A 15,764-nucleotide genomic window follows, 5' to 3' on the forward strand; every position below is an offset into this window, starting at 1 on the left:
TGAAATATGAAAGACAGTGGAAGAGCCCTGTAATTTCCCCCCAGTTATCTGTGAAATTCAAAAATAAAAAGCAATCATTACATAAAAAGCCATATTTAAACATTACATATTAGACCACTCAGGTTTTTTTATGGGAAATTATTCTCACTTAATCTCCTCATTTCCTGAGAAAAGGTAAAGTGGTCCAAATAAAATGGTGAGTCATTTTAAGTGGAATCTATTGGAAAGTTAGTTATGAGGAACAATCTTCTCATGGTTTGGATTTCAGTGTTTCCTTTCATAATATGAATCAAATATGTTTCTTTTCATAATAACCTCACTAAAGCCAAAAACCACAAGGCAGGATTATAATAAGTGTTTTCAATTTTCAGAATAATAGTGACTGCAAAATATTAATATGTCCTTGCCCTGTAACCACGATCATCCCCAAACTCCAGCTCCCAATCCTCATCCCCTCAAGGAGAAAAAGCTTAAAGAAACAAGCAATGTTGTAGGAGATACTGAAAAACTAGTAAACTAGATTAATCAAAAGAATTTTCTTCAAGAACCTATTATAAACATTTATATTAAAATAATCTGGTAATTCTTTGTCAATAACAATATAACAATATACTTCTTTAAACTATAAGTGCAGATTTTATAAAACTTAAGATTCAGTTATTTGTAAACTTCTCTATTTAAAAAAAAAAACTCATAGAAGTGCAATAATATCAGAAAAGCACATACACTCTAAATATACAGCTAAATAAATTTTCACAGAACGAAAGTAGCCAGAATACAGAGCAAGAACAGAACAAAACCAAAGTAGCCATTTGTGAAAGGCTAATGTATTTCAAACTATAGAATAATGAACACAGATAAGGTCAAAATGACTCTACAGCTATGCATCTATCATTTAATTCAAATAGGAAGGACTATATCTAGTTTCAGGGCTACCACATTTAAGAAAAAACAATGACAAATCAGAGTATATTCAAAGGGTGAGAATGGTAATAAATTTGGAAAGAGTTTTAGATGAGGAAGGATTGAAAGTATTTAGATCATATAGACTAGAAAGGGGAAAACAATATTTAATTAGGATAAAACAATACTTAAATGGATAATTTTGTGAATATCAGAGCAAAACAAACTGTAGTTTGATATAATAAGGAATTTTCTAGCATTCAGAAATAATGAAAGGGGTGCTTTAAAATATAGTGAGCTCTCCAGAGCTAGAAGCGTTCAAGCAGAAGGTGAAACAGTACAGGAAAAATTCCTGTTGATGTTTTGACTAAGTCAACTTTAATGTTACTCCAACCACCATAACTTAATCCCAATTAATACTAGTAGAACAACTGGCAGTGAGGCATCCTAGCTGAGTTAAAATATAAAACTATCTTAATATAAAACTTACTAAACCATAATCAGTAAGGCAATCACCTATTTCTACTATGTATTAGTAAAATAACATTTAAAACCTTTATGTAGTAGAAGCCTGTATTAAATAAACGACCCACAAAATCTTTTTTTTAAAAGTAGCAAAAAAATAAAATTAAATAGCAATTTAAAAAAATCAACTCCAATTACTCTAAAAATAATCATTCTAATCACTCAACAGCTACTTCATTTATATCTCAAGATTGGTCATTTCTACTATCATTCCTGAGTGAAAATGAACATAGGAGACAGGAATTAAACTGATGCTTGGAACTCTGGAAGACTGAAGCTTTTCAAGCAAAATAAAAAAGATCTTCTCAAAGTCGCAAAGCCTACCTAGGGAAGGAAAAGAACCAAAGTAAAAAGATGTCAGCCACTGTAGGCTATCCACAGAAACAGCTTCTCTTGCAAAATCTACATTTATTTCATTCTAAGAAAAAAGAATATAGCAAGGAAAAAAAAAAGAGAACCAAAAAGCCGTAACTCCTACAGGACCAACTGTAATTTATCAACAATATATAAGATTCAAATATAAAATATACTTAGAAAAATTGCTGCAATTATTTTACTGGCAGACAATAAGCCTCCCCCCTCCCCGCCCCAAAAAAGAGTGAGAGAGAGACTGAGTGAGCAAGGGCCCTATCCATGTAACATAACAAACAGGGTTTTTAATTGCATCTGGTCATTTAACAACTCAGCTAACACTTAGTTGGGTAAAAGAGGCAGAAGTAGAGACACAGAAATGTCTTTTAGTCTGTTATCTAAATGTTTCCCTTCCTTACATTCTCCCTGCAGTAAAAAGATACTGAATCTCAACCAACGGAAGCACACACTTTCCATTAAAAATAAAAGGGCCTGGCGCCTTACCTTTTTTTTTTTTTTTTTTTAAAGATTTTATTTATTTATTTGACAGAGATCACAAGTAGGCAGAGAGGCAGGCAGAGAGAGAGAGGAGGAAGCAGGCTCCCTGCTGAGCAGAGAGCCCGATGCGGGACTCGATCCCAGGACCCTGAGATCATGACCTGAGCCGAAGGCAGCGGCTTAACCCACTGAGCCACCCCGGCACCCCATCTGGCGCCTTACCTTTAAAACAAATACGAAGAAATGTGACGAAGTAGTATATTACTTTGACTGTTAGGGCATTCTTGTTTGAAATACATTTAAACACATTCTGGTAGTAAAGATCAAATGTTATCACAGAATCTAATTTTCAATTTCAAAACTGCTCTACTTAATTTCTGTTTCAGCTTCAGTGTGAATTTTACTGGTTTATGAAAGTTACTTTAGAAACAAAGGTGACGGAAGTATCCAGGGAGCACAGTAAGGACCTCAACTCTCGGCCTTTCCCAAAGTTCTCTAAAAGTAATATAATCCAGAAGAGAGATTTTCCACATCTAACTTCTAAGGAAAGCAGAATTTCCTCTGAATATCTGGCATGCGTCTATCTTGTGGCTTATCAATCACATAAACAACAGAATTTCCCTCTTCGGTATGGCAGCCAGGAGTACCAAACCCAAGTCTAGTTCTCCCACAGTAACTGTGCAGTAGCTTTTGTTAGCGTGGGCCCACTACCTGACTGCTTTTCACTGTTCATACTACTTTCATTAGCTTCTTTTTAAAACTGGTGTCTAAGAAAATTCTACAACCAATTTCAAACCCTTTTTAAAATGAGTCAGAGAATAAAAACCAGGGAAAAGTAACTAACGTCCTCTCTCTTAAAAAATAAATGAGATTCTAGCACTTGGAAGAAAAGCAGGGGTAGGGAGCAAGTATTTGCTTAAGTGACCATGCCTAACTGAGCTATGGTTCTAGCTGAAAAGATTAAAGTGTATTTTTGAAAAGATTTCCCTTTATAACCTCCTTTCCTTTCCTTATAATGCTGTAAGTGATAAAGCATCTTCCCTACCACTAGAGAAAAATTTTAGGGGATATGATCACCTCAAAACAAACATGGCAAAAGTACAGCTTGCTTCCTCAACAGCTGTGGAGTCCACTGTTCCTGTCATTGGACTGGCACTGATTATATTCTCTGAGACCTGAGCAATAGGTAAAGCAGATGTGCAAGCACTGTTCTGTGACTGGCAGATGGAGAGGCTTCTTACCCTGTCATGAAATGCAGAGTTCTAGTACCAAATGGGTAGTTATTCTAGGCTCTAGGAAGGCAATGGCTTCCCTACCTGCTTTTTTGCAGGTGCCTTTTCTTTTCAATAGTGGTGTGTATTTACTATCCCAAAGGCAAGTCATTTCTACTCCTCCCCCCACCCTCCCCACCCCCGCCCCGCGCCCCCAGGGGGAAAGAGGATGCAAATGAGCAAGTGTTTTTTTTGTTTTTTTAAAGATCTTATTTATTTATTTGACAGAGAGAGATCACAAACAGGCAGAGAGGCAGGCAGAGAGAGGGGAGGAAGCAGGCTCCCCGCTGAGCAGAGAGCCCGATGCGGGACTCGATCCCAGGACCCTGAGATCATGACCTGAGCCGAAGGCAGCGGCTTAACCCACTGAGCCACCCAGGCACCCAGCAAGTGTTTTTATGAGTTCTACAAGTGTGGCTGAAAAAGTAATGTAATTTCAACAACTACTCATCTCTGTGAAATGGGAAGTTAAAGAAGCAATTCAGAGATTCCCTGAATTTTTCCAACAGCATTTCCTTTTCTCTTCCCTGAGTTGTAAAGCTTCTGAACCAATGATAATTGGAACCAAAAATACATCTAAAGCCTCTTTTCTCAAACTTTCTAATCACCTGGCACACTAGTTAAAAAGGCAAATTGTAGAACTATATCCCCAGTTTCTGATTCAGTAGATTTAAGCCAATGCATGGGAATCTGCATTTCTTTTTTTTTTTCTTTCAAGATTTTATTTAAGTTCTAGTCAGCTAACATATAGCGTAGTATTAGTTTTAGGATTATAATTTAGTGATTCATCACTTGCATGCAACACCCAGTGCTCATCACAGTAAGTGCCCTCCTGATCACCTCACCTATCACCCATGTACTCCATCCCCTTATCACCTCCCCTCCAGGAACCCTGTTTGTTCCCTATTGTTAAGAGTCTTTGATGGTTTGCCTTCCTTTCTGTTATCATCATATTTTTTTCCTAACAAGTTTCCAGGTGATGCTGATGCTGCTTGTCTGGAAATCATATTTAGAGAATTGCTGCTTTAAGGCAATGCTGTACATCTAGAGGAATTAAAATACCATCATGACTTAAAAAAAGTTATAATGAAGTTTTGGCACCTGACCCCAAAACAGAGACTCATGACACAATCCAATGCTATCTAAACTTTGAAAAAACATGTGCCCTCAAATGTAGTTGACAGTACTTAACACAAATGTTACGTGGCACCATGAAGTAAAATACTAAGTGCCTTAAAAATAATAAATAATGCTATTTGCCTAAGGAAATAATTCAAAGGAAAATAAACAGATCTGGGACAAAATATTCACTCAACATTACTTAAGATCTCAAAAGTAATACTTTTACTTAGGATACAAAAGCTGAACAGCTGGAAAACATGCGAACTATAGAATACTGAGTAAATGGAATATTAACCTGACCATAAAAATGACAGAAAGTAAAGCGTATCATATTTGGAAAAGTGGAGACAAAGCACTTAATTGTAAAAAGTAGGACACAAAACTCATCACAACACATTTACTGATAAAAAACAGAAGTAACCTCTACAGATCTAGTATTTATGTAAAGTGAAGCAAAGAGGCATTTAAAACAATATTTTTATATGATAGTCTGAAACTGTCTAAGTAAAGTGGTCTCTGGTCCAGGGATTATAATAAACACCTAATCTACTAAGATCACATTTAATATTTATGAAGTAATTTTTAAAAACCATTAAAAGTAGGAAAATGGTTAAAATTTATTTCAAATTCTCAGATAATACTTCTTTAAAACCAGTCTGAAGAAAGGAAACTTAGTAACTTACTATTTTGGGCAGAGCTAGTAAAATTTCAGCAGAGCGGTAAAAGAAAAATTATAATTCGGAAAAATATTGCGATTCGAAGTCTAATAATCAGCTAAGAAAAATCTATCAAAAAAATTAATCCGGGGCGCCTGGGTGACTCAGTGGTTAAGCCGCTGCCTTCGGCTCAGGTCATGATCTCGGGGTCCTGGGATCGAGTCCCGCATCGGGCTCTCTGCTCAGCAGGGAGCCTGCTTCCTCCTCTCTCTCTCTCTGCCTGCCTCTCTGCCTACTTGTGATTTCTCTGTCAAATAAATAAATAAAATCTTTAAAAAAAAAAAATTAATCCAATAATATCGGGAAAATAAAGCTGTTAGAAATATTAACTTTTAATGTATACAACTTACTGTTTTGATTCATTGTGACAGACTTCCAAGGTTGGGTCATTATAAATAAAAGCAGCTTCTAAATCATTTATCCTTACTCGGTATATTCTACACTGTTTGCTGTTCAATTTGATTCTGTTCAAGTTCGCAACTGTGGGAAATATAGTCAGTTCCACGAATCCCTGCAAAGATAAAGTATAATAACTTCATTATAATTAAGAATGGTAGGTTTTAGAACATATTTTTTAATCTCTACTACTTACACTTACTTATACTTTTATTTCTACTATGTATACCACACTTCAGAGACAGAATCTCAAATAGCTACATACAAACAAAAGCTCTCCAAGTATCTTCATTTCAAACATTACTGTCCTAATGAATGAACAGGTGTGAATTATAAATACTTTATCTTCTTTGTGATTCACTATCAGTGAAAATTAGACATTCTGCTAATAGAAAAGTAAAACGACTCACTACTGTCAAATTCAAGAATTTCCATACAGACTGGAACTCAAACAGGGAAGAAAGAAAAAAAAAAAAGAGCAGAAAGAGAATCAAAACCAGATTGGTGAGTAAAAGAACATGGCCCTCCAAAATGGGAATCAAATGGGAAAGATGGGCCATTGGAACATGGCATCTAGTGCACTGACTTTACTATCTCAAGTAAAAAAACTGATGTACTCAAATGCCAATTATGGGAGGCATGAAACAGTAGCCTTTAAGGGGCTGCAGGTGAATAGGAAAACTGGAGAAGCTACAATGGGAAAAGCTAAGATGAAATGAGGCAGCAACATAAAGGACTAAAGCATAGCAAGTAAGATGGCTGCTCTTTAGTGAGCGCTACTATATGCCAGACATTACACGCATATGTTCTCTCCAATCCCACTAACAACCTAACAACCGAAAAAAGTACTGCTTTATACTTTTCACAGATAAGTTAACAAAGTTAAGAAAGTCATATAAGTAGTAAGTGGAGGATTTACATTCAAACCAGATCTAAATGATTCCAAAGGATTCCTACAATGCTAGGTTTCTCGTACAAGGTTTTAAATAATACACAAGAAAATTTTTTTTATAACATTCAGCATAACTGCTCAAATACCTAGAGATTCTGCAGCCCCAATCCCTCTAATTCCCAAATATGAAGAGAGCCGTACATTCTTAAATTATACTATCTATGCAGATCTATGTGGTAGCAAATGAAACAGAAAGAAGCCAAAATACTGCTGATGAAAGCTGTGTTCAAAGGTGTAAACTACTGGGGTGCCTGGGTGGCTCAATCATTAAGCATCTGCCTTAGGCTCAGGTCCTGATCCCAGGGTCCTGGGATTGAGCCCCGCACTGGGCTCCCTGCTCTGTGGGAAGCCTGCTTCTCCCTCTCCCACTCCCCCCGCTTGTGGTCCCTCTCCTGCTGTCTCTTTCTCTCCCTGTTGAATAAATAAGTAAAATCTTAAAAAAATAATAATTATAAAATAAAGGTATAAACTACTAGCTTAATTAGCCTATCAGCAATCCAATGACCAATCTATATGAACAAACTTGGATCAGCTCAAAGAGAGCGAGCAGAATCAAGACAACAGCAAAAGTGAGCTATACTAGAAAAGATTATGGAAAGTGCTTTAAGTCAGTAGCTAGCTACATGGCTGGGACTAAGAACAGGATTTGGCTTTCTAGACCAAGGTTAGCAGTGACAGAACAGTGAATGGAGTGTATTTCATGAAGATAGGGAAAGCCCAGTTTCCATGTATCATCAGGTCTCTGACACCACCTAGAGCCCTAACCTATATTTGCTTACAACATTCAGATCCTTTAATTTCTACATGCCTCCATTCCCTGTCATCTCTGAGCAATGGCATTACTGCAAGCCCCCAGTCACCTAAGCTCTCACTTAGTCTCATCTCCTTCCTGCTCCTTGTTCCCTCCCAAACACTTCACAGTTGATGATACTCCTATCCTGTTCTAAATCTCTCTTTTGCTATTCAACTTTTTCAAATACTTGTTCTATACCTTCTGGCTTTAGATAAAATGTCTCTTGAAATCCCTCTGACAAGAAGTTACTTATTCTTTCATTCACTATAAATTATGGGAGGGGAAAACAGGAGACCTCCTAGTTTCAAATGCTACTCTAGACCGCTCATAGGATTTTATATAGCATATGCTATAAGAGCAAGGGCAGGATAATGTCATGTTTAAATGTTATGCTTTCTGGAGGTAAACTGACTGCATTCAAATCCAAGCTCTACCACTTAATGAGTGTATGATCTTGGATTAGTCTAGCTCTGTCTTTTCCTCATCTGTGAAATAGGTGATCTGACAACTCAGCAATTTAATACATGGAAAGCCTTTAAAATCATAGTGGGGGGACGCCTGGGTGGCTCAGTTGGTTAAAATCATAGTGGACATCCAATAAATGCTTAAGACATGTCTTTATCATTCTTTTCCACTTCTTTTCCTGTACATTCATGCCGTATAGGTCCACCACCCTCTATTCCTCTTTATTCAAATCTCCCAAATTCTTCAACATTTATCAAAGGCTCACACTCCCCCCTTTTTAACCTCTGCCATCATTCTAAGTGATATGAATGTAGATATATTTGATCCGTGCAGTAACAGCTTCAAAGTTCCTTGACCTTAATTCCTACAATCTTCACTTCAGCATTGAGACCACACTCCAAAAGATATATCATTACTGCTGGTAATTACTCCCACGCTGACACTTCAAACTTGAGTGCCTGCCATGCTTATTCTTCTGCCCCTCCTGTTATTTCCCGCCCCAGTCTTCCTGGTCAACCACATGAAGTCCTCCAATTCCTTAACCTCCTCCAGTTTCTTACACAATCCTTCTTCTGCATTTATTCAAGATCCTTTATTTCAACCACTCTTCTGCCATCTACCAATTCTCTTGCCCTCCTGCTGCATGTAGCCATCTTTACTGTTCAAGAATGATCCTTACACTGGTCACTGGAGGCCATACCCTACAGCAGCCTTTAAAATTCCACTCTATTAATTACCCTCTCCTATAATTACAATGCCTCCTCCCTGTAGAATTTTTTCTATGCCTACAAACATGTACAAGTCTCACATATCATTCCTTAAAATCTTGAGATCTATCATACTCAAATGAACTAATTTTTGCTCTCTTCTTGGAGGTATTGTACCTTGATTCTGAAACAATTCCTGGAGTCCCAAAACCTTACCAGTCTACTAGTCATACTGGAAGTCTTTGGAGATCAAGTACTAATGGGGGTAACAGCCCAAGGCTATTTCGGAGTAGGACTCGTGCTTATTTCCCCAGTCTCAGAACACACAGTATATATTTTAGTAACTGACAAATCCCCATATTTGTTCTCTAACCAGCACAGTGAGGACTACTATAGAAGGGCTAGACAGTAAGTCAAAGCAAATAAACATCCCTTGGGGAACTGCAGAGATTCATGCCATCAGATACTTGAAAGATGCCTACTACATCTTCACTTAACTCTATTATTCGGCCTATAGAAAAGTTGAGTAGGTTTTGGAGAATGACAATGAATTATCACAAACTGGCAATTACAACCACAGTTTCAGATATAGTATTTTTACTGCAGCAAATCATCATAGCTCTTGGTAACTAGTATCAAAACTAATTATCAAGCAAACGCTTCCCCCACCCCGCCAATTCTTACCAGGAAAAACAAAAATCAGACACAGGTTTTCTTCAAAACAGCAGAACCCCTTCACTGTCATCTAATAACTAAAAGCTATTATCAATTCTCCTGCTCAATCAAAACATAGTCCAAAAGTCCCTTGATTCCAAGATAGGCTATAAAGAATTACACTAGAATATTATAATGACAGAGTTATGCTAACTAGACGTGATGAGACGAAAAAAGCAAGTTCTCCAAATGCTTTAAGAAAAAAATACATGGATGGCAGAGGATGCAGGTTAAAAAGCATCAAAGTTCAGGGGCCTATCACATTAATAAAGCTTCTAAGGTTCCAGTATTGAGGCATATGAAAGTATTCCTTTCAAAGAAAAGATAAGTTGCTTCATTTCATACTGCTCACCAAGGTGGGGAGGGGGAAGAGGAAAGGACACAAAACTTGGTAAGCTTCTTTGAATTCCGGAGGCAATATCTAGATCTGGGCGAACTGCTTACTAGGCAACCTACTAAGTTACCAGCTTTGAGAGGGGTCTAGACCAAGAAAAGAAAGAAAAGGTTCTGCAGCAGGCCCAGGCGTGGTTCGAGTCAACTTGACACTTGGGCCTTACAAGTCAGTAGATTCGATGGCACTAGGAATGTCCACGACAGACAGAGGTGCTCTACAGACGCTGGTTTTTCCCAATAGAATGACAGTGCAAATTCCTGAGCTTTGAGAGGAAGGCCACAAAGTCTTCTGTCACTAACCATACTCAAACCAACCACTGGTTTGCTACTAGACCCTTCAATAGAAACTCAACACTTGACCATAGGACTTCCAAAGACTGTTACCTGAAATGACCATAATGATAAGAGAGTAAAATAAAGTTCTGAAAAATAAAACTGGGCAAGTGCAGCACTTTTCACTTTTAAATAGAGACAACAGATCTGAGCCAGGGCCAAGCAGGTTCATAAAGGAGAGGCAACACGTGAGCAGGTGCTCAGAATCCAGTAAGACGTCCTCCCACTGCTCCTCTACCTCTCCCTCAATCTACACCCATCGTGTCACTGAGAGCTCCCTATGCTCAGCTAACAGCACAAAGCACAAGCCCGAATTAGAAGTAAGCACGCAGAATGCTACCACCAGCTGGAAGTGGAGGGAACTGCCATTAGAATGCCACTGAAGTGTGGCCCTAAAAGACAGTGGAAGAAGTTCTACAGCCAGCAGAACCTTGGGAAATTTATCTGGCCATACCCACATTGTAGAAGCAGAGATGTCCTGAAGTATACAACTACACGGATCCATAGGCAATTGGATTAGGACTTAGGACTTTGGTAAGAACAAAATTAAAAGACTGAAAACAGGAAGAGGGCAGGAGAAGTGTATGGATGGATTTCTCAGAACAGGTACAATGTGAAATATCCATGTTATTATCACATAAATGACCATCAGAGGGCACCCACAGCAGAAAGGACCTCCCCAAAACCAACGGGCAAGATGAAGTAAATACAGCAGATTCTTTCCCTAGTCACCCTACCCAATGCACAAGGAGGTCATAGTGGCAGAACAGATGCTCTACATGAGCCCTATGGCATGGTCTTCCCTCCATCAGGGATGTGCTGACTACCACCACTGCTGAGGGCCCACTGCCACTAGCACAGGCTCATACTAAGCATTCAGTATGGTACTGGAAGGACCAGTCAGTCACTTGGTAGGAGAATGACTATAAGACAGCACACATCAAGAACATATCTGTCCTTACAAGAGCAGAGATATTCTAGATTTTCCCCCCAACCACAACATACTTGTATAAGACCATACATATCATTGTAATATCTCACACATGCCTCTAAGTATACAGGGAAGTGTGGTGATGGGCTCTTACACACAAAATTTACTCATTTCATCGTGTGCCCTATAATCCAGAAATGCTGGCGTGATCAGCTACTGAAGGCTCAGGTACTGCATCAATTGAGAGACCTCCAACAGGATGCTGTTTGAACTAGTGGACAATATACAAGGTCAGCTTTCCATGGCCAAACTAGATCTGCAAACCAAGGGTAAAAGCTGGAGTGACTCTTCTCACTATTATATTATAAACAAAAAAAACAAAACAAAAAAACACTGAAGGAATCTTTGCTGTCTTTGTAACCCTGGGTTCAGCGTATTTGGCCAGGAGAAACATGCATCCACCAGGGCACATAGTCCTGGTTCCATTACACGGGAAGCTGAGACTGTCCCTTGACCACTTTGGGTTCCTCATGCCACTAAACCATCAGGCAGAGAAAGAGGCCACCATACTGACTAGAATAACTAATCCCAATTATCAAACAAAGAATAGGTTCTGCAACATAGTAAGGACAACAATTCTGTCTGCAGTCCAGGAGGATTCATGGAACACCTCTTATGGCTCACCTGGCCAACAGTCCTCATCGACGGAAAAGTGCAACAACTCAATAAAGACAGGCAAGGATGCAGATCCTACAGGAATGAAGGTCTAGTCAGACCAACAGAAATATCAGCAGAAGAAAAAGGAAAACGGAACGGGAAGGAGAATGAGAAAGCTGTGTTTATCAACTTTGGCCTTGACACCCGCTAAAGAAAGCAGGGGCTGTAGCAATTAATTTTCAGTCTCTTAACTACTTTTCTTTCCACTGTTTTGGATGAAAGATACTGGTGGGAGCTAATACTTCAGTGACAGTAGAGCTGAACGGCCATATCCTCACATAAATTCATGAGATGAGAGATTGGCAAACTCCCTCAAGGGTCAGGCAGTAAATGGGCTTTGTGGGCCACAGAGCCTCTGTCATAGGTATTCAGTTCTGCCAGCGCAGCTCCAAAGCACTGGGGACAATATATAAATAAGTGAATGTGACTGCACTGCAACAAAACTTGTTACAAAAATAGGTAGTCAGCCATTGCCAACCTCTACAAAAATGGGTGAGACTTCATTAAGTTCCCTGTGTTGGGAATGCTAGCTTTTCATCTCAAAAAGACAAAAAAAACAAAAACAAAAAAACAAGAATGTTTTTGGGGGCAAATGGGTAGACTATTCTACATATTCTCCTTTTGCCCCTCCGAATCCACTCTCCATTCTATACCCCAGGATTTACATTAACTGGCCACTAGCTCTTTAGCTTCTAGTTGGGGTGGTCCAATGGGAAGCATGAGGAGAAAACTGGAGAAGAGAAGTGAGCTCGTTACAGCTAAACTTCGGGTTCCCTGCTACCCAGCTGAAGGAGGCAGTAGCTTTTGCCACCAAAGGCCACACATCCTATAAGGTGACTCTTTCCCACAGCTACTACAGTCTATTATACCACAGTACCTTCTTCCTTTGCTTTTTCAGGTTTAGAAGTGTTAACTGTTCCTTGTTGCTAACCCAGCATGCCCCACCAACTCTTGGTTTCTCTTAACCCTGTTTGTTCTAACTAGTCCTTTTACAACCTTCCCTCAATTAACCTGTATGAATATGCTGCTTATTTCCTTATAGGACTCTAATCCATTCACCACCCAACCAATTTTTCTAGTGGGAAACCCCAATTCTTTCACAGACACCTAACATTTTTAGTACGAATCATCTGCAATTCCTTCCCATCTGTTACTTTGGCAAAAAAACAAAGCTCACTAAGATTTTGTCTCTTTTAATACAGGTCGCCCCAAATTAAGCACTTGGGCAAAGACTGTCCCAGACTGGATTATATATGCAGAGGCAGAGGAGGTGGAAAGAGGGAACAGACAGTAAGGAGCTGCAGAAGACTCTTAGGTCATCCTGGATTTTAAAATGGCTCCATCACTTGTTAACTTTATGCCCTGAAGAAAGTTACTTAGTCTCCAGCCTTTCAGCCACTTTAATTTTTAAAATTATGATTAAAATAGTGTCTACTTCATGGGGTTATTGTGATTGAGATCACTCACATAAAACCTTAGTAAAGTCTCATACATAGAATGTACTCAATGAACATTCACTGCAATTCAGTCAATCATGTCAATTCTATTTCTACACCACTTTCATTATTGTTATTTCATTCAGGGCTGCATCATTTCTCCCCAAGATTATTACAGTAACATCTTAATTAAACTTCCTAATTCTCCTATCTTCCCTGCCCAACTAACACAACACAACACAACACAACACAACACAACACAACACCCCTAAGTATCCTTCCATGAAGTACAAGGTAAATCTAGCTGACCCCTGAACAACACAGATTTGAACTGCAAAGGCCCACATATATGTGGATTTTTTTCCTAATACAGGGCGGTACTGTACATGTATTTTCTCTTCCTTATGATTTTCTTAATAACACATTATTTCCCTCCCTTACTTTATTACAATAACACAGTATATAATAAACACACAAAATACATGTTAATCAACTGTTCATGTTACTGGCAATACTTCTGGTCAATAGTAGGCTATTAGCAGTAAGATTTTGGGAAGTCAAAGTTATACCCATATTTTTGATCGTGCAGGAAGTCGGAACCCCTAGCCCCTACATTATTCAAGGGTCAGCTGTAATCCTATGCAAGGAATATTGACAGAGAAATTCCCTAAATAAGGAGATGGAACTTAGTGAACCTTTAAGGATTCTAAGATTCCTATAATAGGTTACTTTTTAATTTAACTATACAGCTCATCTTGAGTAAACTTATGCATACAGCGGTAACAGTTCCAGAAGGAAGTTCATGCCATCACCCACCCCCTGCAAAAACCAAAACAAAACAAATGAAAACAAAAAACAAAAAAACAAAGCTCACTAAAATTTTGTCTCTTTAATATAGGTCTCCCCAAACTAAGCACTTGGGTAGCCAAAAACTGTCCCAGACTGGATTATATATGCAATCTATAAATATCAAAGGAAAGGGGCAAGGTCTGAGAGATTTCAAACACCCTAACACCATACCTAACCCTTCAAAAAGCAATGCTCCTAAACCAGGTCAGCCAAGTATCAGAAAACAAAACCGGCCTCTTAGCAGCCAAGTTAAGTCTGTGAGAGCGCTAACCTTAATTTTTCTCACAGAAAAAATTTCACTATGGGCTTATTCTTGTGTCATGCAAAATTCTAAAATGCTTGGTAATAGAGACTTTCACAGTCCACAACAGATTAAACAGAATAAAATGTTAATACAGAAACAAAAAGAGAGAGAAAGAAGGGAGATTTGAGGCAGTTGGACCAGCAGCAAGACTATGTACCTTGGAGTCACACAGATCTGAATTCTGAATATTACCTAGTCTTGAAGCCTAGTCATCTGGAAGGGAAGATTTCTAAATATTGTAATTTGTTACTGCTTATAATTGTTGAGAATATACTTACCACAACAGATTTTCTCTGGAAGTTTATATTGTTGATGCAGACAACCTGATGGGTTGTATATTAAAAAGAAAAAGGAAATACTACTATCATTAAATAAAAACATAATTCTGCGGAACAATAATCAGGAAGTTCTAAGGTAACTGCACGTTTTAAATTTAGCAACAGCCACGAAAATAGATTTCTTCGTATAAAAATAGGAAGCTAGGTATTTTAAGAAAAACACTTATTGACCTGCAAGGGACATTAAATTTGTTGAACAACACTGCCATTCAAAACCATACATACTGTCCACATAGGGTCCTACAAACGGCATTTCCACCACCGTGAGTGAGCTCTCGTTTCCCACTAGATTTCCCAGGGTCACCAAGGCAGCGTCAAGCAATCACAAAATTTAACTAATAAGAACTAAAGCTAGAAAAGGAAAGGAATACGAAAAAATACTTATAATTTATATGGCCTTGGGCTTTCAAAGCCCTTGTCTCCTTTCTTCCTGTTCATCCTGGCGGGCTCTAAACCAGTCGGCGGCATGAAGCGCTCCCACCGAGCTTGGCTTCCCGGTTCCCGGGGGACTGCGAGGTATTACCAGCCTCCGGCACCTCCCACTCCCCGCTCCCCCACGTTCCCGACAGTCATGCCCCGCGGCCAGGGCTCCCTCGGCGCCCACACCCAGCCGCGTCCGATCCGCCTCCGCCTCAAACTTGCTCCCGCGATTCGGCTCCTTTTTGCCGTCTCCGGCGAGCTTGTCACGAAGATGCTCCTTTCACCAACCGCTCCAAGCCACAGACGGCCGACATCTTGCCTGTCACCTCTGACCTCTGGCGTCAGCGGAACTGGGACGGCGCCGAGGGCGGGAGCCGGAAGTTCTGTGCCGGTGGGTGGGGCTTGCGCGAGCGCACTGGGGGTTTTGCTTTTGCTTTTCCCGGCATTTGGATGCCTACTGTTAAAAATTAGGAAATACATAATGGTTGGGGAAGAGCGGAGCGGGGAATGGGGGTGGGGTCTTAGAACCAGGAGCACATGAAACCAGGAGAAGAGGGTCCCGCCGGTTTGCTGAGTGAAGGGACAGCATGAATTCATTGAGCCCCAGTGACTGTAGCTGTGAGACCTGTA

The 15,764-nt window shown here is 39.4% G+C and overlaps 1 protein-coding gene across 3 annotated transcripts in view; it reads right to left on the bottom strand.

The window, feature by feature from the left end:
• Positions 1-15,490, bottom strand: part of TAF2 (TATA-box binding protein associated factor 2) — a 90,338-nt gene extending 74,848 nt beyond the window's left edge. For all 3 annotated transcript variants that reach the window (XM_032316058.1, XM_032316057.1, XM_032316059.1), the window contains exons 1-3: positions 15,100-15,490; positions 14,655-14,709; positions 5,737-5,897 (exon numbers count right to left, since the gene is read on the bottom strand). In XM_032316058.1, the coding sequence (XP_032171949.1) occupies positions 5,737-5,897; positions 14,655-14,709; positions 15,100-15,182 (299 nt within the window). In that variant the 5' untranslated portion in view covers positions 15,183-15,490. The remainder of the gene's footprint in view (positions 1-5,736; positions 5,898-14,654; positions 14,710-15,099) is intronic.
• Positions 15,491-15,764: the final 274 nt, after the last annotated feature.

This window comes from Mustela erminea, chromosome 16, assembly GCF_009829155.1.
Source record: "Mustela erminea isolate mMusErm1 chromosome 16, mMusErm1.Pri, whole genome shotgun sequence".
NCBI lineage: Eukaryota > Metazoa > Chordata > Mammalia > Carnivora > Mustelidae > Mustela > Mustela erminea.